The sequence below is a fragment of the Pristiophorus japonicus genome, chromosome X, assembly GCF_044704955.1.
Source record: "Pristiophorus japonicus isolate sPriJap1 chromosome X, sPriJap1.hap1, whole genome shotgun sequence".
In the NCBI taxonomy this organism is placed as follows: domain Eukaryota; kingdom Metazoa; phylum Chordata; class Chondrichthyes; family Pristiophoridae; genus Pristiophorus; species Pristiophorus japonicus.
Genome location: NC_092010.1, coordinates 1,798,353 through 1,824,853, shown reverse-complemented (window position 1 = coordinate 1,824,853; position 26,501 = coordinate 1,798,353). Strand labels below are relative to the sequence as shown.

At 52.1% G+C, this 26,501-nt stretch overlaps 1 protein-coding gene across 1 annotated transcript in view; it reads right to left on the bottom strand.

The window, feature by feature from the left end:
* Positions 1-26,501, bottom strand: part of LOC139240764 (glutamate receptor ionotropic, kainate 5-like) — a 215,659-nt gene that overhangs the window by 19,551 nt on the left and 169,607 nt on the right. Inside the window, exons 15-16 of the mRNA XM_070869243.1 lie at positions 9,894-10,003; positions 4,111-4,284 (exon numbers count right to left, since the gene is read on the bottom strand). Coding sequence (XP_070725344.1) covers positions 4,111-4,284; positions 9,894-10,003 — 284 coding nt within the window. The remainder of the gene's footprint in view (positions 1-4,110; positions 4,285-9,893; positions 10,004-26,501) is intronic.

Below are 26,501 nucleotides of genomic sequence, written 5' to 3'. Positions count from 1 at the left end.
TGCCACAATCTATCGAGTCCAATTGGACAAAGTGCCTCAATCTATAGAATCCAATTGGACCAAAGTGCCCCAATCTATCGAGTCCAATTGGACCAAAGTGCCCCCAGTCTATAGAATCCAATTGGACCAAAGTATCCCAATCTATAGAGTCCAATTGGACCAAAGTGCCCCAATCTATAGAGTCCAATTGGACCAAAGTGCCCCAATCTATCAAGTCCAATTGGACCAAAGTGCCCCAATCAATCGAGTCCAATTGGACCAAAGTGCCTCCAGTCGATAGAATCCAATTGGACCAAAGTGCCCCAATCTATAGAGTCCAATTGGACCAAAGTGCCCCAATCTATCGAGTCCAATTGGACCAAAGTGTCCCAATCTATCAAGTCCAATTGGACCAAAGTGCCCCAATCTATAGAATCCAATTGGACCAAAGTGCCCCAATCTATAGAATCCAATTGGACCAAAGTGCCCCAATCTATAGAGTCCAATTGGACCAAAGTGCCCCAATCTATCAAGTCCAATTGGACCAAAGTGCCCCAATCTATCAAGTCCAATTGGGCCAAAGTGACCCAATCTATCGAGTCCAATTGGACCAAAGTGCCCCCAGTCTATAGAATCTAATTGGACCAAAGTGCCCCAATCAATCGAGTCCAATTGGACCAAAGTGCCCCCAGTCTATAGAATCCAATTGGACCAAAGTGCCCCAATCTACAGTGTCCAATTGGACCAAAGTGCCCCAATCTATAGAGTCTAATTGGACCAAAGTGCCCCAATCTACAGCGTCCAATTGGACCAAAATGCCCCAATCTACAGTGTCCAATTGGACCAAAGTGCCCTAATCTACAGCGTCCAATTGGACCAAAGTGCCCCAATCTACAGCGTCCAATTGGACCAAAGTGCCCCAATATAGAGCGTCCAATTGGACCAAAGTGCCCCCAGTCTATAGAATCCAATTGGACCAAAGTGCCCCAATCTATAGAGTCCAATTGGACCAAACTGCCCCAATCTATAGACTCCAATGGACCAAAGTGCCTCAATCTACAGCGTCCAATTGGACTAAAGTGCCCCAATCTACAACGTCCAATTGGACCAAAGTGCCCCAATCTATAGAATCCAATTGGACCAAAGTGCCCCAATCTACAGCGTCCAATTGGACCAAAGTGCCCCAATATAGAGCGTCCAATTGGACCAAAGTGCCCCAATCTATAGAATCCAATTGGACCAAAGTGCCCCAATCTATAGAGTCCAATTGGACCAAACTGCCCCAATCTATAGACTCCAATGGACCAAAGTGCCTCAATCTACAGCGTCCAATTGGACTAAAGTGCCCCAATCTACAACGTCCAATTGGACCAAAGTGCCCCAATCTATCGAGTCCAATTGGACCAAAGTGCCCCCAGTCTATAGAATCCAATTGGACCAAAGTTCCCCAATCAATCGAGTCCAATTGGACCAAAGTGCCCCCAGTCTATAGAATCCAATTGGACCAAAGTGCCCCAATCTATAGAGTCCAATTGGACTAAAGTGCCCCAATCTACAACGTCCAATTGGACCAAAGTGCCCCCAATCGAGTCCAATTGGACCAAAGTGCCCCAATCTATAGAGTCTAATTGGATCAAAATGCTCCAATCTACAGCATCCAATTGGACCAAAGTGCCTCAATCTATCGAGTCCAATTGGACCAAAGTGCCCCCAGTCTATAGAATCCAATTGGACCAAAGTATCCCAATCTATAGAGTCCAATTGGACCAAAGTGCCCCAATCAATCGAGTCCAATTGGACCAAAGTGCCTCCAGTCGATAGAATCCAATTGGACCAAAGTGCCCCAATCTATAGAGTCCAATTGGACCAAAGTGCCCCAATCTATAGAGTCCAATTGGACCAAAGTGCCCCAATCTATAGAATCCAATTGGACCAAAGTGCCCCAATCTATAGAATCCAATTGGACCAAAGTGCCCCAATCTATAGAGTCCAATTGGACCAAAGTGCCCCAATCTATCAAGTCCAATTGGACCAAAGTGCCCCAATCTATCAAGTCCAATTGGGCCAAAGTGACCCAATCTATCGAGTCCAATTGGACCAAAGTGCCCCCAGTCTATAGAATCCAATTGGACCAAAGTTCCCCAATCAATCGAGTCCAATTGGACCAAAGTGCCCCCAGTCTATAGAATCCAATTGGACCAAAGTGCCCCAATCTATAGAGTCCAATTGGACTAAAGTGCCCCAATCTACAACGTCCAATTGGACCAAAGTGCCCCCAATCGAGTCCAATTGGACCAAAGTGCCCCAATCTATAGAGTCTAATTGGATCAAAATGCTCCAATCTACAGCATCCAATTGGACCAAAGTGTCCCAATCTATAGAATCTAATTGGACCAAAGTGCCCCCAGTCTATAGAGTCCATTTAGACCAAAGTGCCCCAATCTATAGAGTCTAATTGGACCAAAGTGCCCCAATCTATAGAGTCTAATTAGACCAAAGTGTCCCCAGTCTACAGAGTCCAATTAGACCAAAGTGCCCCAATCTATAGAGTCCAATTAGACCAAAGTGCCCCAATCTATAGAGTCTAATTGGACGAAAATGCTCCAATCTACAGCATCCAATTGGACCAAAATGCCCCAATCTACAGTGTCCAATTGGACCAAAGTGCCCTAATCTACAGCGTCCAATTGGACCAAAGTGCCCCAATCTACAGCGTCCAATTGGACCAAAGTGCCCCAATATAGAGCGTCCAATTGGACCAAAGTGCCCCAATCTATAGAATCCAATTGGACCAAAGTGCCCCAATCTATAGAGTCCAATTGGACCAAACTGCCCCAATCTATAGACTCCAATGGACCAAAGTGCCTCAATCTACAGCGTCCAATTGGACTAAAGTGCCCCAATCTACAACGTCCAATTGGACCAAAGTGCCCCAATCTATAGAATCCAATTGGACCAAAGTGCCCCAATCTACAGCGTCCAATTGGATCAAAGTGCCCCAATCAATCGAGTCCAATTGGACCAAAGTGCCTCCAGTCGATAGAATCCAATTGGACCAAAGTGCCCCAATCTATAGAGTCCAATTGGACCAAAGTGCCCCAATCTATCGAGTCCAATTGGACCAAAGTGTCCCAATCTATCAAGTCCAATTGGACCAAAGTGCCCCAATCTATAGAATCCAATTGGACCAAAGTGCCCCAATCTATAGAATCCAATTGGACCAAAGTGCCCCAATCTATAGAGTCCAATTGGACCAAAGTGCCCCAATCTATCAAGTCCAATTGGACCAAAGTGCCCCAATCTATCAAGTCCAATTGGGCCAAAGTGACCCAATCTATCGAGTCCAATTGGACCAAAGTGCCCCCAGTCTATAGAATCCAATTGGACCAAAGTTCCCCAATCAATCGAGTCCAATTGGACCAAAGTGCCCCCAGTCTATAGAATCCAATTGGACCAAAGTGCCCCAATCTATAGAGTCCAATTGGACTAAAGTGCCCCAATCTACAACGTCCAATTGGACCAAAGTGCCCCCAATCGAGTCCAATTGGACCAAAGTGCCCCAATCTATAGAGTCTAATTGGATCAAAATGCTCCAATCTACAGCATCCAATTGGACCAAAGTGTCCCAATCTATAGAATCTAATTGGACCAAAGTGCCCCCAGTCTATAGAGTCCATTTAGACCAAAGTGCCCCAATCTATAGAGTCTAATTGGACCAAAGTGCCCCAATCTATAGAGTCTAATTAGACCAAAGTGTCCCCAGTCTACAGAGTCCAATTAGACCAAAGTGCCCCAATCTATAGAGTCCAATTAGACCAAAGTGCCCCAATCTATAGAGTCTAATTGGACGAAAATGCTCCAATCTACAGCATCCAATTGGACCAAAGTGCCCCAATCTATAGAGTCCAATTGGACCAAAGTGCCCCAATCTATCGACTCCAATTGGACCAAAGTGCCCCAATCTATAGAATACATTTCTCCAGACAGCCCATCCCTTATCTCTCTGTACTTACATCATGTTAATAAAGCGTGTGATGAGGAGACACTGTCTCGGTGTTAATGTATTTAATGGGATGTTTGCCGGCATGGTGAGGCTATCCTTCTCGGTGGCTCAAACCTGCACGAACTCACCAGACTCCGCTGACACAGCGCGTGGAGAGGGCACGGGGCATGATCTCCGAGCCTTGCTGCATGAAGCCTCCGACCGGGAACCAGAGGCTGTTCCCCAGGGTGTACTGATTCTCCAGGATGTCCATGCGTTCCCGCAGGCACGGATGGGGGTTGTACCATTCGTAAGGACTCATTCTTGCAGAGAAAAGGAGAGAAGGCACGATGAAAGTTGGAACAGCCTCGGACATGCTCCCAACACGCGCACTGAGGGAACGTAGCAACAGGAGGAGGTCATTCAGCCCCTCAGGCCTGTTGCGCCCTTCATTTACATCATGGCTGATCATGGAGGGAGCAGCATGCGGTGGCCCAGCCTGGAAATCGGCACGGTCCACGCCTGCCAGACCATCAGCAGGCCGGGGCCATCGGAGGGAGCAGCTTGCGGTGACATTCCACTGCAGGGAGCAGCGTGTGCTACTGCAGGAGGGCGACGGCAGCGAAGCCAGGTCGCTGATTGCAGTGCGGGCAGGTACAGCAGGAGGGACGAAGGAGCGGCAAGAGTTCGTAGAGGAGAGGCGTGAGTTTGGGGCCCAGAAGAGGCGAGGGCCCAGGGGCAGCATGGGCCAGCCCACACTGCGATATGTCTCGCACTCGGTCCGTACAGCAGAGCTGCTCTCCAGTTGTCTTGGGTAATCCTTGCCACTGGACCAAGACCTGGCTCTGTCAAGCCCGTGTGGTGGCTGGTGTGCAACAGCCACCCCACGTTAAAAAAATCCACGCACAGGCATCTTCCACCCTTCAGGATGCAGTTCGGGACCTGGAATATTAGGTCCTTCGTTGAAACACCTGTGAACTCATCCCTTCGAGGGACTGCCTATGATGATGATGGCTGATCTGTATCTTAACTCCATCCACCTGCCTTGATTCCATCTCCCTTAAGACCCATACCCAACAAATACCTATCAATCTTTTGTTTTGACATATTCAATTGAACCCGCCCGCAGCCTCAGCAGTTTTTTTTGGGGGGAGAGTTCCAGATTCCCACTAGCCTTTGTGTGAAGAAATGGTTCCTGAACAGCCTAGCCTAATTTTAAGGTTATGACCCCTTGCTCTGGACTCCCCCCACCAGAGGAAATAGTTCTCTGCTGGGGCCCCAGCTGTTTACATAGAAACATAGAAACATAGAAAATAGGTGCAGGAGTGGGCCATTCGGCCCTTCTAGCCTGCACCGCCATTCAATGAGTTCATGGCTGAACATGCAACTTCAGTACCCCATTCCTGCTTTCTCACCATACCCCTTGATTTACATTGTACATTCATGATTTGGACGAGGGAATTAAATGTAGTATCTCCAAATTTGTGGATAATACTAAGTTGGGTGGCAGTGTGAGCTGCGAGGAGGATGCTATGAGGCTGCAGAGTGACTTGGATAGGTTAGGTGAGTGGGCAAATGCATGGCAGATGAAGTATAATGTGGATAAATGTGAGGTTATCCACTTTGGTGGTAAAAACAGAGAGACAGACTATTATCTGAATGGTGATTGATTAGGAAAAGGGGAGGTGCAACAAGACCTGGGTGTCATGGTACATCAGTCATTGAAGTTTGGCATGCAGCTACAGCAGGCGGTTAAGAAAGCAAATGGCATGTTGGCCTTCATAGCGAGGGGATTTGAGTACAGGGGCAGGGAGGTGTTACTACAGTTGTACAGGGCCTTGGTGAGGCCACACCTGGAGTATTGTGTACAGTTTTGGTCTCCTAACTTGAGGAAGGACATTCTTGCTATTGAGGGAGTGCAGCGAAGGTTCACCAGACTGATTCCAGAGATGGCAGGACTGACATATCAAGACAGACTGGATCAACTGGGCTTGTATTCACTGGAGTTCAGAAGAATGAGAGGGGATCTCATAGAAACATTTAAAATTCTGACGGTTTTAGACAGGTTAGATGCAGGAAGAATGTTCCCGATGTTGGGGAAGTCCAGAACCAGGGGTCACAGCCTAAGGATAAGGGGTAAGCCATTTAGGACCGAGATGAGGAGAAACTTCTTCACCCAGAGTGGTGAACCTGTGGAATTCTCTACCACAGAAAGTTGTTGAGGCCAATTCACTAAATATATTCAAAAAGGAGTTCGATGTAGTCCTTACTACTCGGGGGATCAAGGGGTATGGTGAGAAAGCAGGAATGGGGAACTGAAGTTGCATGTTCAGCCATGAACTCATTGAATGGCGGTGCAGGCTAGAAGGGCCGAACGGCCTACTCCTGCACCTATTTTCTATGTTTCTATGTTTCTATTATGGTCACTCTTCCCCAAGGGGCCCCACACGACCAGATTGCTATGTTTCTCTCTATCCACCCTTTCAACGCCTTTAAACACCTGAGTTAGATCACCCCTTAATATTTGAGGAACGCAAGCCCAGTCTGTCCATGTTATTTAACCCTTTCAGCCCCAGGGTATCGGTCTGGTGAATCTGCGGCACGCCCCCTCCGAGGCCGATCTCCTTCCCCAGCTGCGGTGCCCAGAAGTGAACGCAGTGGCTCCAGATGCGGTCAAACCAGAGCTCTGTACAGCCGTGACACAACTTTCACCCTGGCGTACTCCCGTCCTCGAGGTAAGGGCCAACATTCCCTCAGCCTGGTTAAATTATTTTGTTGTGCCTGTTTGCCAGCGTTTAGTGATTGTTGTACTGGAACCCGCAAATCTCGACCCGCGTGTGGGACAACCTCACTCAGCAGATACACGGGGAGTCCCAAAGCTTAATTGGTTTATTTTGTCAGTTTTAGTGCCCCCCCTCCCCCCCCCGCCCGCTTTTAATCAGGGGAAACTTGATTTACTGTTCAACTTTAAAATATTTGTAGAGCTGTTGTGGGAGTGGCTTAGCCACTTGAGAGCTGTGAGCCTGGTGGAAGGAGGTGCTGTCTGTCTGTCTGTCTGCAACCAGGTCTCCAGGAGAGGAGGAAGAGGCCCACTGTTTCAACACCTTGATCGGGAGGCGGCGAGCAAGAGCTGCTCGGGGAGTCCCGCCCAAACACAGACGTACAGGACTTCAACACGGCCTGGGTCACAGAATGGTCCCGAGCCCAGGGGCCTCAACGCAGTTCACTGTCCCAGGCCGCACTAATCGCTCACTCCCGGCGCGAATACCCCTCGGGCTCACAGCCTCCAGTTCTCAATGGTCGGGGGCAGCGGAATCCGACGCCAGCAGTCCTGCTTCAGCAGAGAGAGAGACAGACGTGGCTGCGAGGCAGTCTCACCGTGAAACTAGCCAGCAGGAGTACTCCCAGATAGTAGGCCACGGCGATGGGAGCCCACTTCAGGAGTGCAGGGCACTGGGAACAGTTTCTAATCTCACCGAAGAGCAGAAAACAGTTCATTAGAGTCCTAAGTGAAACAACCATGGAGCTGCCTGCAGCTTGAGGTGACTGCATCTCTTAATCCAGATCCTGAAGGAGCTACATCTCTTAATCCAGATCCTGAGAGAACTGGGTCCCTGAACCCGGATTGTGATGGAACTGCATCTCTTAATCCAGATCCTGAGAGAACTGGGTCCCTGAACCCAGATTGTGATGAAACTACATCTCTTAATCCAGATCCTGAGGGAGCTACATCTCTCAATCCAGATCCTGAGAGAACTGGGTCCCTGAACCCGGATTGTGATGGAACTGCATCTCTTAATCCAGATCCTGAGAGAAGTGGGTCCCTGAACCCAGATTGTGATGAAACTACATCTCTTAATCCAGATCCTGAGGGAGCTACATCTCTCAATCCAGATCCTGAGAGAACTGGGTCCCTGAACCCGGATTGTGATGGAACTGCATCTCTTAATCCAGATCCTGAGAGAACTGGGTCCCTGAACCCAGATTGTGATGGAACTGCATCTCTTAATCCAGATCCTGAGAGAACTGGGTCCCTGAACCCGGATTGTGATGGAACTGCATCTCTTAATCCAGATCCTGAGAGAACTGGGTCCCTGAACCCAGATTGTGATGGAACTGCATCTCTTAATCCAGATCCTGAGAGAACTGGGTCCCTGAACCCGGATTGTGATGGAACTGCATCTCTTAATCCAGATCAATGAGGGAGCTACATCTAATAGAGGCAACCTAGAGGTCTTTAAAGAGGTCTTTAAAATAATGAAAGACTTTGATAGAGTGGATACAGAGAGAATGTTTCCACTTGTGGGGAAGAGCATAACTGGAGGCCATCAATATAAGATCGTCACCAAGAAATCCAATAGGGAATTCAGAAGAAACTTCTTTACCCAGAGAGTGGTGAGAATGTGGAACTCGCTGCCACAGGGAGGGGTTGAGGCGAATAGTATCGATGCATTTAAGAGGAGGCCAGACAAGCCTATGAGGGAGAAGGGAATAGAGGGTTGTGCTGATAGATTTGGATGAGGAAAGATGGGAGGGGCCTCGCGAGGAGCTTAAACGCCAGCATGGACTGGTTGGGCCGAATGGCCTGTTTCTGAGCTGTTTATCTGATGTAATCCCGTGTAATCTTAATCCAGATTTCGAGGGAACTGCACCTCTCAATCTAGATCCTGAGGGCAATCCGGAGCTGAAATTCAGCCCCACCCCAAAAGGGGCGCACTCACCGACCTTTGAGGTGGATTGGGACGGAGAGTCCGCCGAAACTGGGAATGTTTTTTCCCAAGCAGGTCGTGTCGCTGATGACTTCACTTGAACAGGGAGGGCCACTGCGAGCTATGTGGGCTGTGTATGGGCCACGAGGGAGGGCTTGGGCCGGGACAAAGGCCTGGCACCCAAGAGAGGGGGGGGGGGGGGGCGGTGGGTGTCGAGCTGCCTGTTGGCGGCCCGGCCGAACCCAGGGTGGGGGGGGGGCACCACCGTCGGCCCAAGCCGGGCCGTCGGCCGATTAGTGGGGGAGGGGGGTCCACGCGTGCCCGACAGGACGGGGGAGCGGTAGTGATTGCCGCTGGAAAACCCAGGCCAGGGAGGGCAATCTCAGAAAAAGGCCTTTACCCCGCGCTGACTCGGCAGAGAGTTTTTACCGATCTGGGGCAGCCTCCTTGAGGCAGTTACGGCTCTTAAAAAAAGAAGTATTTTCGGCCCCGACATCTCTTAATCGGGATCGTGAGGGAACTGGGTCCCTGAGTGCCGATTGTGGGAGGGACTTGATCATAGTTAGCACTCCCATTTATTCAGACTGCATTTGCTGGTAGTGATTCTGCCTGTCGTCACTTACACCCACTCTGGACCCACCTCTGGTTTCTTTACTCGTCCCATTAACGCCCCCATTCGCCTCGCAACCCTCGTCGGTTTTTGTTTTCTCGTCACCCCTGCCCTCCACCCGATCACCGACCTTTTGGTCGTTCCTCCCGTCGCCCCCTTTCCCTGCCTCGGCACTTGCTTAAAACCCCTTGCGTCTCTAACCGTACCCAGTTGTGACGGACGGCCATTGACCTGTAATGTTAACTCTGCCTCCCTCTCCACAGGCGTTGCCCGACCTGCTGAGTGCTTGCAGTACTTCCTGCTTTTATTTGAGAAGGAACGATAATCCCCGAATCCAGATCCCGAGGGAACGGAATCCCTCAACCCGGATCCCAGCGACATCGGAAAAGGAGGAGGCCTTTCAGCCCCTCAGTCGCAAGGAGCTCGAATGCCATTAACCCCTGGAGTGCTGAGGGGGCGAGTCTGTTCTCGGTCACTGAGCACGACAGGGTGAGCCCCATTAACCCCCGGAGTGCTGACAGTGTTTCTGCTCTGTCATATGGAGGCAGTGACTGGGAGAGCCTTGCTCCCTCTGCCCTTCAGTTGGGAGCCGGTGAAGGGCTGCAGTGCTTACCTGGCTGCCAGGAACAGCACACAGCTGACGGCGAGGTATGCCAGGAGCATGAAGAGCCAGACCGCGGGGGAAAAGGGGTCCAAGAACGAGAAGTATCCTGGCTTCCGGCCCTGCAGGTGGAGGGTGGGGTGGAGAGGGGCAGAGGGGGGGCGTGAGCGATGTGGGGAGAGGGAGGAGGGGAGAGTGGGAGATGTGGGGAGAGGGAGGAGGGGAGATGATGCGATGTGGGGAATGGAGGAGGGGAGAGTGGGAGATGTGGGGAATGGAGGAGAGGAGAGTGGGTGATGTGGGGAATGGAGGAGGGGAGAGTGGGTGATGTGGGGAATGGAGGAGGGGAGAGTGGGAGATGTGGGGAATGGAGGAGGGGAGAGTGGGAGATGTGGGGAAAGGGAGGAGGGCGGAGGGGTAGATGTGGGGAAAGAGAGGAGGGCAGAGGGATGGAGGGGGACATGTGGGGAAAGGGAGGAGGATAGAGGGATGCAGGCAGAGATGTGAAGGAATAGAACAGGGTTGAGGAAGAGAGCGTTAATGGGGAAGGGAGGGGGAGAGGGAGGGAGAGAATGGGGAAGGGAGGAGGGGAAAGAGAGAGAGTATGCGGAATAGTGGAGGGGAGACCGAGCGAGAGAGGGAGAATGAGAGGGGTAAAGGGGGTGGTGTGGGGTGAGAGGAGGGAGGGAAGGAAATGGTGAAAATAATGAGGTATAGACAGAGAGGAAGGGGAGAGGGAGTAGGGAGAAATGGGGAAGAGGGAAGGCAAGGAGCAGAGATGGGTATGAGGCAGGGCAACAGAGGAATGGAGAGAGACAGACAGACATTAATCCATTGACAGTTACAGTTTCCAGAGCACAGTATGAGATGCCTGATAGAAGGAACCATCCCATTCCCACCGTTTCCCAATCCCACTCTGTCCCAATCCCACTCTGTCCCATTCGCAATCACACTCTGTACCAAGCCCACTCTGTCCCAATCCCACTCTGTCCCAATCCCAATCTAACATTTCCACTCTATCCCAATCCCAATCATACTCTGTACCAATCCCACTCTGCCTCAATCCCACTCTGCCCCAATCCCACTGTGCTCCATTGCCACTCTATTCCAATCCCAATCTGCCCCAAACCCACAATATCCTAATCCCACTCTATCCCATTCTCACTGTGCCCCATTCTCACTCTGCCCCAATCCCACAGTGCCCCAATCCCACTGTGCCCCAATCCCACTGTGCCCCAATCTCAATGTACCCCAATCCCACGCTGCCCCAATCCCACTCTGCCCCAATCCCACAGTACCCCAATCCCACAGTACCCCAATCTCAATGTACCCCAATCCCACGCTGCCCCAATCCCACTGTTTCCCAATCTCATTCTATCTCATTCCTACTCTATCCCCATCCCACTCTGCCCCCATCCCACTCTGCCCCCATCCCACTCTGCCCCAATCATCCCAATCCCGCTCTGCCCCATTCCCACTCTGCCCCAATCCCGCTCTGCCCCAATCCCACTGTTTCCCAATCCCATTCTATCCCATTCCCACTCTGCCCCAATCCCACTGTGCACCAATCCCATTCTATCCCATTCCCACTCTGCCCCAATCCCACGCCACTCTGTCCCAGTCCCACTCTGCCCCAGTCCCACTCTGCCCCAGTCCCACTCTGCCCCAGTCCCAATCTATCCCAATCCCACGCTGCCCCATTCCCACTCTATCCCAATCCCACACTGCCCCATTCCCACTCTGCCCCAATGCCACTCTGCCCCATTCCCACTCTGCCACAATCCCAATCTGCCACAATCCCAATCTGCCACAATCCCACCACAATCCCACTCTGCCACAATCCCACTGTTTCCCATTCCCACTGTTTCCCATTCCAACGCTATCCCAATCCAACGCTATCCCAATCCCACTGTTTCCCAATCCCACTCTGCCCCAATCCCAATCAATCCCAATCCCACTCTGGCCCAATCCCACTCTGGCCCAATCCCACTCTGGCCCAATCCCACTCTGCACTAATCCCACTATGCCCCAATCCCACTGTATCCCAATCCCACTCTGCCCCAATCCCACTCTGCCCCAATCCCACTGTTTCCCATTCCCACTGTTTCCCTATCCCAATCCCACTGTTTCCCATTCCCACTCTATCCCAATCCCACTCTATCCCAATCCCACTCTACCCCAATCCCACGATCCACCACTCCGTCTCTATCCCAATCCCATTCTGCTCCAATCTCACTCTGCCCCAATCCCACGCTGCCCCAATCCCACTCTATCCCAATCTCACTCTGCCCCAATCCCACGCTGCCCCAATTCCACTGTATCCAAATCCCACTCTGCCCCAATCCCACTCTGCCCCAATCCCAATCTCTCCCAATTCCACTCGGTCCCAATCCCACCCTGCCCCATTCCCACTCTGCCCCATTCCCACTCTATCCCCATCACACTCTATCCCCATCCCACTCTATCCCCAATCCCACTCTGCCCCAATCCCACCCTGCCCCAATCCCACCCTGCCCCAATCCCACCCTGCCCCAATCCCACCCTGCCCCAATCCCACTCTGCCCCAATCCCACTCTGCCCCAATCCCACTCTGCCCCAATCCCACTGTTTCCCATTCCCACTCTATCACAATCCAATGCTATCCCAATCCCATTGTTTCCCAATCCCACTGTTTCCCAATCCCACTGTATCCCAATCCCACTCTGTCCCATTCCCAGTCGGCCCCAATCCCACTATCCTAATCCCACTGTATCCCAATCCCATTCTGCACCAATCCCACACTGCCCCAATCCCACTGTTTCCCATTCCCACTGTGTCCCCATCCCAATCCCATTGTTTCCAAATCCCATTGTTTCCCAATCCCACTGTTTCCCATTCCCACTCTATCCCAATCCCACTCTATCCCAATCCCACTGGGCCCCACTCCGTCTCTAACCCCAATCCCACTCTGCTCCAATCTCAATCTGCCCCCATCCCACGCTGCCCCAATCCCACTCTATCCCAATCCCACTGTCTACAAATCTCACTCTATACAAATCTCACTCTGCCCCAATACCATGCTATCCCAATCCCACTCTGGCCCAATCCCACTCTGGTCCAATCCCACCCTGTCCCAATCCCACACTGTCCCAATACAACTCTATCCCAATCCCACTGTTTAATAATCCCACTGTTTCCCATTCCCAATCTATCCCATTCCCACTCTATCCAAATCCAACGCTATCCCATTCCCACTCTGCCCCAATCCCATTGTATCCCTATCCCATTCTGTCCCAATCCCACTCCGAACCCAATCCCACTCTGCCCCAATCCCACTCTGCCCCAATCCCACTCTGCCCCAATCTCACTCTGCCCCATTCCCACTCTGCCCCATTCCCACTCTGCCCCAATCCCACTCTGCCCCAATCCCACTCTGCCCCAATCCCACTGTTTCCCATTCCCACTCTATCACAATCCAATGCTATCCCAATCCCATTGTTTCCCAATCCCACTGTTTCCCAATCCCACTGTATCCCAATCCCACTGTGTCCCATTCCCAGTCGGCCCCAATCCCACTATCCTAATCCCACTGTATCCCAATCCCACTCTGCCCCAATCCCATTCTGCACCAATCCCACACTGCCCCAATCCCACTGTTTCCCATTCCCACTGTGTCCCCATCCCAATCCCATTGTTTCCAAATCCCATTGTTTCCCAATCCCACTGTTTCCCATTCCCACTCTATCCCAATCCCACTCTATCCCAATCCCACTGGGCCCCACTCCGTCTCTAACCCCAATCCCACTCTGCTCCAATCTCAATCTGCCCCCATCCCACGCTGCCCCAATCCCACTCTATCCCAATCCCACTGTCTACAAATCTCACTCTATACAAATCTCACTCTGCCCCAATACCATGCTATCCCAATCCCACTCTGGCCCAATCCCACTCTGGTCCAATCCCACCCTGTCCCAATCCCACACTGTCCCAATACAACTCTATCCCAATCCCACTGTTTAATAATCCCACTGTTTCCCATTCCCAATCTATCCCATTCCCACTCTATCCAAATCCAACGCTATCCCATTCCCACTCTGCCCCAATCCCATTGTATCCCTATCCCATTCTGTCCCAATCCCACTCCGAACCCAATCCCACTCTGCCCCAATCCCACTCTGCCCCAATCCCACTCTGCCCCAATCTCACTCTGCCCCATTCCCACTCTGCCCCATTCCCACTCTGCCCCATTCCCACTCTGCCCCATTCCCACTCTGCCCCAATTCAACTCTATCCCAATCCCACTGTTTCCCATTCCCACTCTATCACAATCCAATGCTATCCCAATCCCATTGTTTCCCAATCCCACTGTTTCCCAATCCCACTGTATCCCAATCCCACTCTGTCCCATTCCCAGTCGGCCCCAATCCCACTATCCTAATCCCACTGTATCCCAATCCCACTCTGCCCCAATCCCATTCTGCACCAATCCCACACTGCCCCAATCCCACTGTTTCCCATTCCCACTGTGTCCCCATCCCAATCCCATTGTTTCCAAATCCCATTGTTTCCCAATCCCACTGTTTCCCATTCCCACTCTATCCCAATCCCACTGGGCCCCACTCCGTCTCTACCCCAATCCCACTCTGCTCCAATCTCAATCTGCCCCAATCCCACGCTGCCCCAATCCCACTCTATCCCAATCCCACTGTCCCCCAATCCCACTGTCCCCCAATCCCACTGTCTACAAATCTCACTCTATACAAATCTCACTCTATACAAATCTCACTCTGCCCCAATACCATGCTATCCCAATACCACTCTGCCCTAATCCCACTCTGGCCCAATCCCACTCTGGCCCAATCCCACCCTGTCCCAATCCCACACTGTCCCAATACAACTCTATCCCAATCCCACTGTTTAACAATCCCACTGTTTCCCATTCCCAATCTATCCCATTCCCACTCTATCCAAATCCAACGCTATCCCAATCCCACTCTGACCCAATCCCACTATTCTAATCCCACTGTATCCCATTCCCACTCTGCCCCAATCCCATTGTATCCCTATCCCATTCTGTCCCAATCCCACTCCGAACCCAATCCCACTCTGCCCCAATCCCACTGTTTCCCATTTCCACTCTATCCCCATCCCAATCCAAATGTTTCCCAATCCCACTGTTTCCCATTCCCACTGTTTCCCAATCCAACGCTATCCCAATCCCACTCTATCCCATTCCCACTCTGCTCCAATCCTACTGTCCAAATCCCACTCTATCCCAATCCCACTGGGCCCCACTCCGTCTCTATCCCAATCCCACTCTGCCCCAATCCCACTCTATCCCAATCTCACTCTGCCCCAATCCCACTCTGCACTAATCCCACTATACCCCAATCCCAATCTGCACTATTCCCACTATGCCCCAATCCCACTATGCCCCAATCCCACTATGCACCAATCCCAATCTATCCCATTCCCACTCTGGCCCATTCCCACTCTGGCCCATTTCCACTCTATCCCAATCCCACTCTATCCCAATCCCACTCTATCCCAATCCCACTCTGCACTAATCCCACTATGCCCCAATCCCACTATGCCCCAATACCACTGTATCCCAATCCCACTGTATCCCAATCCCACTCTGCCCCAATCCCACTCTGCCCCAATGCCACTGTTTCCCATTCCCACTGTATCCCTATCCCAATCCCACTGTTTCCCATTCCCACTCTATCCCATTCCCACTCTATCCCATTCCCACTAACCCAATCTCATTCTTCCCCAATCCCACTATCCCAATCCCACTCTATCCCAATCCTACTGGGCCCCACTCCGTCTCTATCCCAATCCCACTCTGCTTAAATCTCACTCTGCCCCAATACCACGCTGCCCCAATCCCACTCTATCCCAATCTCACTGTGCCCCAATCCCACGGTGCCCCAATTCCACTGTGCCCCAATTCCACTGTATCCAAATCCCATTCTATCCAAATCCCACTCTGCCCCAATCCCAATCTCTCCCAATTCCACTCGGTCCCAATCCCAATTTGCTACAATCCCACTCTGTCCAATCCCAATCTCTCCCAATCCCACTCTGCCCCAATCCCACTCTGCCCCAATCCCACTCTGCCCCAATCCCACTCTGCCCCAATCCCACTGTTTCCCAATCCCACTCTATCCCCATCCCAATCCCACTGTTTCCCAATCCCACTGTTTACCATTGACTCTATCCCATTCCCACTCTATCCCAATCCCACTCTATCCCATTACCACTCTGCCCCAATTCCATTCTATCCCAATCCCACTCCATCCCTATCCAACTCTGCCCAAATCCCACTCTTCCCCAATCCCAATCTTCCCCAATCCCACTCTGTCCCAATCCCACTCTGTCCCAATCCCACTGTATCCAAACCCCATTCTGCCCCAATCCCACTGTATCCCAATCCCACTGTTTCCCAATCCCACTGTTTCCCATTCTGACTCTATCCCATTCCCACTCTGCCCCAATCCCACTCTGCCCCAATGCCCCTCTATCCCATTCCCACTCTATCCCATTCCCACATTCCCACTCTATCCCAATCCCACTCTATCCCAATCCCACTCTGGCGCATTCCCACTCTATCCCAATACCAATTTGCTCCAATCCCACTCTGCCCCAATCACACTCTGCCCCAATCACACTCTGCCCCAATCACACTCTGCCCCAATCACACTCTGCCCCATTCCCACTCTGCCCCATTCCCACTCTGCCCCAATCCCACTCTTCCCCATTCCCACTCTGCCCCATTCCCACTCTGCCCCATCCCACTCTGCCCCATCCCACTCTTTCCCAATCCCACTCTGCCCCATTCCCACTCTGCCCCATTCCCACTCTGCCCCATTCCCACTCTATCCCATTACCACTCTGCCCCAAATCCATCCTATCCCAATCCCACTCCATCCCTATCCAACTCTGGCCTAATTCCACTCTGCCCAAATCCCACTCTGCCTCAATCCCATTCTATCCCAATCCCACTCTTCCCCAATCCCAATCTTCCCCAATCCCACTCTGTCCCAATCCCACTCTGTCCCAATCCCACTGTGCCCCAATCCCACTGTGCCCCAATCCCACTGTTTCCCCATCTCAATCCCACTGTTTCCCAATCCCACTGTTTCTCATTCTGACTCTATCCCATTCCCACTCTGCCCCAACGCCACTCTGCCCCATTCCCACTCTGCCCCATTCCCACTCTGCCCCATTCCCACTCTGCACGAATCCCACTATACCCCAATCCCACTGTATCCCAATCCCACTCTGCCCCAATCGCACTGTTTCCCATTTCCAATGTATCCCTATCCCAATCCCACTGTTTCCCATTCCCACTCTATCCCATTCCCACTCTATCCCATTCCCACTCTATCCCATTCCCACTCTGCCCTAATCCCACTCTGCCCTAATCCCACTCTGCCCCAATACCACTCTGCCCCAATCCCACTCTGACCCATTCCCACTCTGACCCAATCCCAAACTGCCCAATCACACTCTGCCCCATTCCCACTCTTTCCCAATCCCACTCTTTCCCTATCCCACTCTTTCCCTATCCCAATCTTTCCCTATCCCACTCTTTCCCTATCCCACTCCATCCCTATCCCACTCCATCCCTATCCCACTCTGCCCAAATCCCACTCTGCCCAAATCCCATTCTATCCCAATCCCACTCTAACCCAATCCCACTCGATCCCAATCCCACTATTCTAATCCCACTGTATCCCAATCCCACTCTGCACCAATCCCACTGTATCCCAATCGCATTCTGCCTCATTCCCACTCTGCCCCAATCCCACTCTGCCCCAATCCCACTCTGCCCCAATCCCACTGTTTCCCAATCCCACTGTTTCTCCATCCCAATCCCACTGTTTCCCAATCCCACTTTTTCCCATTCTGACTCTATCCCATTCCCACTCTATCCCAATCCCACTCTATCCCATTACCACCATTCTAATCCCACTGTATCCCAATCCCACTCTGCACCATTCCCACTCTGCACCAATCCCACTGTATCCCAATCCCATTCTGCCCCATTCCCATTCTGCCCCAATCCAACTCTGCCCCAATCCCACTCTGCCCCAATCCCACTCTGCCCCAATCCCACTCTGCCCCAATCCCAATCCCACTGTTTCGCAATCCCACTGTTTCCCATTCTAACTCTATCCCATTCCCACTCTGTCCCATTCCCACTCTGCCCCAATCCCACTCTGCCCCAATCCAACGCTATCCCAATCCCACTGTTTCCCAATCCCACTCTGCCCCATTCCGCCCCATTCCCACTGTTTCCCAATCCCACTCTGCCCCAATCCCACTCTGCCCCAATCCCACTCTGCCCCAATCCCACTCTGCACTAATCACACTATACCCCAATCCCACTATTCCCCAATCCCACTCTGCCCCAATCCCACTCTGCCCCAATCCCACTCTGCCCCAATCCCACTCTGCCCCAATCCCACTCTGCCCCAATCCCATTCTGCCCCATTCCCACTCTGCCCCAATCCCACTGTATCCCAATCCCATTCTGCCCCATTCCCACTCTGCCCCAATCCAACTCTATCCCAATCCCACTCTGCCCCAATCCCACTGTTTCCCTTTCCCACTCTATCCCCATCCCAATACCACTGTTTCCCAATCCCACTGTTTCCCATTCCCACTCTATCCCGTTCCCACTCTATCCCCATCCCAAACTGCCCCAATCCCACTGTTTCCCATTCCCACTCTATCCCCATCCCAATCCCACTGTTTCCCAATCCCACTGTTTCCCATTCCCACTGTATCCCATTCCCAATCCCACTCTATCCCATTCCCAATCTATCCCATTCCCACTCTATCCCATTCCCACTATCCAAATCCCACTCTATCCCAATCCCACTGGACACCACTCCGTCTCTATCCCAATCCCACTGTGCCCCAATCCCACTGTGCCCCAATCCCACTGTGCCCCAATCCCACTCTGGTCCAATCCCACTCTGGTCCAATCCCACTTGCTCCCAATTCCACTCGCTCCCAATTCCACTCGCTCCCAATTCCACTCGCTCCCAATCCAACTCTGCCCCAATCCCACTCTGCCCCAATCCCACTCTGCCCCAATCCCACTATTCTAATCCCACTATTCTAATCCCACTCTATCCCAATCCCGCTCTGCCCCATTCCCACTCTGCCCCAATCCCACTGTATCCCAATCCCATTCTGCCCCATTCCCACTTTGCCCCAATCCAACTCTATCCCAATCCCACTCTGCCCCAAACCCACTCTGCCCCAATCCCACTGTTTCCCTTTCCCACTCTATCCCCATCCCAATCCCACTGTTTCCCAATCCCACTGTTTCCCATTCCCACTGTTTCCCATTCCCAAACTGCCCCAATCCCACTGTTTCCCATTCCCACTCTATCCCCATCCCAATCCCACTGTTTCCCATTCCCACTCTATCCCATTCCCAATCCCACTCTATCCCAATCCCAATCCCACTCTATCCCGATCCAACGCTATCCCAATCCCACTCTATCCCATTCCCACTCTGTTCCATTCCCACTCTGCCCCAATCCCACTATCCAAATCCCACTCTATCCCAATCCCACTGGGCACCACTCCGTCTCTATCCCAATCCCACTGTGCCCAAATCACACTCGATCCAAATCCCACTCGATCCCAATCCCACTCTGCCCCAATCCCACACTGCCCCAATCCCACACTGCCCCAATCCCACACTGCCCCAATCCCACACTGCCCCAATCCCACTCTGCCCCAATCCCACTCTGCCCCAATCCCACTCTGCCCCAATCCCACTCTGCCCCAATCGAACTCTGGTCCAATCGCACTCTGTCCCAATACCACTGTATCCCAATCCCACTCTGCCCCATTCCCACTCTGCCCCAATCCCACTGTATCCCAATCCCATTCTGCCCCAATACAACTCTATCCCAATCTCACTCTGCCCCAATCCCACTCTGCCCCAATCCCACTGTTTCCCATTCCCACTATCCCAATCCCACTCTATCCCAATCCCACTGGGCCCCACTCCGTCTCTATCCCAATCCCACGCTATCCAAATCCCACTCTGCCCCAATACCACTCTCTCCCAATACCACTCTCTCCCAATCCCACTCTGCCACAATCCCACTCTGCCACAATCCCACTCTGCCACAATCCCACTCTGTCCCAATACCACTGTATCCCAATCCCACTCTGCCCCATTCTCACTCTGCATCCCAATCCCACTGTATCCCAATCCCATTGTGCCCCATTCCCAATCTGCCCCAATACAACTCTATCCCAATCCCACTCTGCCCCAATCCCACTCTGCCCCAATCACACTGGGCCCCACTCCGTCTCTATCCCAATCCCACTCTGCCCCAATCCCACTCTGCCCCAATCCCACTGGACACCACTCCGTCTCTATACAAATCACACTCTATACAAATCACACTCTATACAAATCACACTCTATACAAATCACACTCTATACAAATCACACTCTATACAAATCACACTCTATACAAATCACACTCTATACAAATCACACTCTATACAAATCACACTCTATACAAATCACACTCTATACAAATCACACTCTATACAAATCACACTCTATACAAATCACACTCTATACAAATCACACTCTATACAAATCACACTCTATACAAATCACACTCTATACAAATCACACTCTATACAAATCACACTCTATACAAATCACACTCTATACAAATCACACGCTATACAAATCACACGCTATACAAATCACACTCGATACAAATCTCACTCGATACAAATCTCACTCGATACAAATCTCACTCGATACAAATCTCACTCGATACAAATCTCACTCTGCCCCAATACCACGCTATCCCAATCCCACTCTGGCCCAATCCCACTCTGGCCCAATCCCACTCTGGCCCAATCCCACTCTGGCCCAATCCCAATCTAGCCCAATCCAACTCTATCCCAATCCCACTCTGTCCCAATCCCACTATTCTAATCCCACTGAATCCCATTCCCACTCTGCCCCAATCCCACTGTATCCCTATCCCATTCTGCCCCAATCCCACTCTATCCCAATCCCACTCTGCCCCAATCCCACTGTTTCCCATTCTCACTCTATCCACATCCCAATCCCACTGTTTCCCAATCCCACTGTTACCCATTCCCACTGTATCCCAATCCCACTGTATCCCATTCCCATTCTATCCCATTCCCACTCTGCCCCATTCCCACTGTCCAAATCCCACTCTATCCCAATCCCACTGGGCCCCACTCCGTCTCTATCCCAATCCCACTCTGCCCCAATCCCATGCTGCCCCAATCCCACTGTGCCCCAATCCCACTGTGCCCATATCCCACTGTGCCCATATCCCACTCTATCCATATCCCACTCTATCCATATCCCACTCTATCCATATCCCACTCTATCCATATCCCACTCTATCCATATCCCACTCTATCCATATCCCACTCTATCCATATCCCACTCTGGTCCAATACCACTCTGGTCCAATCGCATTCTGTCCCAATCCCACTCTATCCCCAATCCCACTCTATCCCCAATCCCACTCTATCCCCAATCCCACTCTATCCCCAATCCCACTATTCTAATCCCACTGTATCCCAATCCCACTCTGCCCCAATCCAACTCTGCCCCAATCCCACTGTATCCCAATCGCATTCTGCCCCATTCCCACTCTGCCCCAATCCAACTCTGCCCCAATCCCACTCTGCCCCAATCCCACTGTTTCCCATTCCCACTGTTTCCCATTCCCAATCCCACTGTTTCCCAATCACACTGTTTCCCATTCTGACTCTATCCCATTCCCACTCTATCCCAATCCCACTCTATCCCAATCCCATTCTGCCCTATTCCCACTCTGCCCCAATCGCACTCTTTCCCAATCCCACTCTTTCCCAATCCCAATCTCTCCCAATCCCACTTTGTCCCAATCACAATCTCTCCCAATCCCACTCTGCCCCAATCCCACTCTGCCCCAATCCCACTCTGCCCCAATCCCAATCTCTCCCAATATCACTCTATCCCAATCCCACGCTATCCAAATCCCACTCTGCCCTAATCCCACTCTGCCCTAATCCCACTCTATGCCCACCCCAATCCCACTGTTTCCCAATCCCACTGTTTCCCATTCTGACTCTATCCCATTCCCGCTCTATCCCAATCCAATGCTATCCCAATCCCACTCTGTCCCATTCCCACTCTGCCCCAATCCCACTGTTTCCCATTCCCACTGTATCCCCATCCCAATCCCACTGTTTCCCAATCCCACTGTTTCCCATTCTGACTCTATCCCATTCCCACTCTATCCCAATCCAACGCTGTCCCATTCCCACTCTGCCCCAATCCCACTGGGCCCCACTCCGTCTCTATCCCAATCCCACTCTGCCCCAATACCACTCTGCCCCAATCCCACTCTGCCCCAATCCCACTCTGCCCCAATCCCACTCTGCCCCAATCCCACTCTGCCCCAATCCCACTGTATCCCAATCCCACTCTGCCCCAATCCCACTCTGCCCCAATCCCACTCTGCCCCAATCCCACTCTGCCCCAATCCCACTGTATCCCCATCCCAATTCCACTGTTTCCCAATCCCACTATTTCCCATTCCCACTCTATCCCATTCCCACTCTATCCCATTCCCACTCTATCCCATTCCCACTGGGCCCCACTCCGTCTCTATCCCAATCCCACTCTGCTCCAATCTCAATCTGCCCCAATCCCACGCTGCCCCAATCACACTCTATCCCAATCTCACTCTGCCCCAATCCCATTGTGCCCCAATCCCACTCTGCCCCAATACCACTCTCTCCCAATCCCACTCTGCCACAATCCCACTCTGCCACAATCCCACTCTGCCACAATCCCAATCTCTCCCAATCCCACTCTGCCCCAATCCCACTCTGCCCCAATCCCACTCTGCCCCAATCCCACTCTGCCCCAATCCCTCTATCCCAATCACACTCTGCCCCATTCCCACTCTGCCCCAATCCCACTGTATCCCAATCCCATTCTGCCCCATTCCCACTCTGCCCCAATCCAACTCTATCCCAATCCCACTCTGCTCCAATCTCACTCTGCCCCAATCCCACGCTGCCCCAATCACACTCTATCCCAATCTCACTCTGCCCCAATCCCACTGTGCCCCAATCCAACTCTATCCAAATCCCATTCTCTCCCAATCCCACTCTGCCACAATCCCACTCTGCCACAATCCCACCTGCCACAATCCCACTCTGCCACAATCCCACTCTGCCCCAATCCCACTCTGCCCCAATCCCACTCTGCCCCAATCCCACTATGCCTCAATCCCACTATTCTAATCCCACTCTATCCCAATCCCACTCTGCCCCATTCCCACTCTGCCCCAATCCCATTCTGCCCCATTCCCACTCTGCCCCAATCCAACTCTGCCCCAATCCCACTCTGCGCCAAACCCACTCTGCCCCAATCCCACTGTTTCCCTTTCCCACTCTATCCCATTCCCACTCTATCCCATTCCCAAACTGCCCCAATCCCACTGTTTCCCATTCCCACTCTATCCCCATTCCAATCCCACTGTTTCCAAATCCCACTGTTTCCCATTCCCACTCTATCCCATTCCCAATCCCACTCTATCCCAATCCCAATCCCACTCTATCCCAATCCCACGCTATCCCAATCCCACTGTTTCCCAATCCCACTGTTTCCCATTCCCACAGTTTCCCATTCCCACTCTATCCCAATCCAACGCTATCCCAATCCCACTCTATCCCATTCCCACTCTGTTCCATTCCCACTCTGCCCCAATCCAACTATCCAAATCCCACTATATCCCAATCCCACTGGGAACCACTCCGTCTCTATCCCAATCCCACTGTGCCCCAATCCCACTGTATCCAAATTCCACTCTATCCAATCTCCCAATACCACTCTGGTCCAATCCCACTCTGGTCCAATACCACTCTGGTCCAATACCACTCTGCCCCAATCCCACTCTGCCCCAATCCCACTCTGCCCCAATCCCACTATTCTAATCCCACTCTATCCCGATCCCATTCTGCCCCATTCTCACTCTGCCCCAATCCAACTCTATCCCAATCCCACTCTGCCCCAAACCCACTCTGCCCCAAACCCACTGTTTCCCTTTCCCACTCTATCCCCATCCCAATCCCACTGTTTCCCATTCCCACTGTTTCCCATTCCCACTCTATCCCCATTCCAATCCCACTGTTTCCAAATCCCACTGTTTCCCATTCCCACTCTATCCCATTCCCAATCCCACTCTATCCCAATCCCAATCCCACTATCCCAATCCCACGCTATCCCAATCCCACTGTTTCCCAATCCCACAGTTTCCCATTCCCACGCTATCCCAATCCCACTCTATCCCATTCCCACTCTATCCCATTCCCACTCTGTTCCATTCCCACTCTGCCCCAATCCAACTATCCAAATCCCACTATATCCCAATCCCACTGGGAACCACTCCGTCTCTATCCCAATCCCACTGTGCCCCAATCCCACTGTGCCCCAATCCCACTGTATCCAAATTCCACTGTATCCAATCTCCCAATACCACTCTGGTCCAATACCACTCTGGTCCAATACCACTCTGGTCCAATACCACTCTGGTCCAATACCACTCGCTCCCAATCCCACTCGCTCCCAATCCCACTCGCTCCCAATCCCACTCGCTCCCAATCCCACTCGCTCCCATTCCCACTCTGCCCCAATACCACTCTGCCCCAATACCACTCTGCCCCAATACCACTGTATCCCATTCCCACTCTGCCCCATTCCCACTCTGCCCCATTCCCACTCTGCCCCAATCCCACTGTATCCCAATCCCATTCTGCCCCATTCCCACTCTGCCCCAATACAACTCTATCCCAATCCCACTCTGCCCCAATCCCACTGTTTCCCAATCCCACTGTATCCCCATCCCAATTCCACTGTTTCCCAATCCCACTCTATCCCATTCCCACTCTATCCCATTCCCAAACTGCCCCAATCCCACTGTTTCCCATTCCCACTCTATCCCCATCCCAATCCCACTATTTCCCATTCCCACTATTTCCCATTCACACTCTTTCCCATTCCCACTCTTTCCCATTCCCACTCTTCCCCAATCCCACTATCCCTATCCCACTGGGCCCCACTCCGTCTCTATCCCAATCCCACTCTGCCCCAATCCCACGCTGCCCCAATCACACTCTATCCCAATCTCACTCTGCACCAATCCCACTGTGCCCCAATCCAACTCTATCCAGATCCCACGCTATCCAAATCCCACTCTGCCCCAATACCACTCTCTCCCAATACCACTCTGCCACAATCCCACTCTGCCACAATCCCACTCTGCCACAATCCCACTATTCTAATCCCACTCTATCCCAATCCCACTCTGCCCCATTCCCACTCTGCCCCATTCCCACTGTATCCCAAACCCATTCTGCCCCATTCCCACTCTGCCCCAATCCAACTCCATCCCAATCCCACTCTGCCCCAAACCCACTCTGCCCCAATCCCACTGTTTCCCTTTCCCACTCTATCCCCATCCCAATCCCACTGTTTCCCATTCCCACTGTTTCCCATTCCCACTCTATCCCATTCCCACTCTATCCCATTCCCAAACTGCCCCAATCCCACTGTTTCCCATTCCCACTCTATCCCCATTCCAATCCCACTGTTTCCAAATCCCACTGTTTCCAATTCCCACTCTATCCCATTCCCAATCCCACTCTATCCCAATCCCAATCCCACTCTATCCCAATCCCACGCTATCCCAATCCCACTGTTTCCCAATCCCACTGTTTCCCATTCCCACAGTTTCCCATTCCCACTCTATCCCAATCCAACGCTATCCCAATCCCACTCTATCCCATTCCCACTCTGTTCCATTCCCACTCTGCCCCAATCCAACTATCCAAATCCCACTCTATCCCAATCCCACTGGGAACCACTCCGTCTCTATCCCAATCCCACTGTGCCCCAATCCCACTGTGCCCCAATCCTACTGTATCCAAATTCCACTCTATCCAATCTCCCAATACCACTCTGCCCTCATCCCACTCTGGTCCAATACCACTCTGGTCCAATACCACTCTGGTCCAATACCACTCGCTCCCAATCCCACTCGCTCCCAATCCCACTCGCTCCCAATCCCACTCGCTCCCAATCCCACTCTGCCCCAATCCCACTGTGCCGCATTCCCACTCTGCCCCATTCCCACTGTATCCCAATCCCATTCTGCCCCATTCCCACTCTGCCCCAATACAACTCTATCCCAATCCCACTCTGCCCCAATCCCACTGTTTCCCATTCCCACAGTATCCCCATCCCAATTCCACTGTTTCCCAATCCCACTCTATCCCATTCCCACTCTATCCCATTCCCACTCTATCCCCATCCCAAACTGCCCCAATCCCACTGTTTCCCATTCCCACTCTATCCCCATCCCAATTCCACTGTTTCCCAATTCCACTATTTCCCATTCCCACTCTATCCCATTCCCACTCTATCCCATTCCCACTCTTCCTATCCCACTGGGCCCCACTCCGTCTCTATCCCAATCCCACTCTGCCCCAATCCCACACTGCCCCAATCACACTCTATCCCAATCTCACTCTGCCCCAATC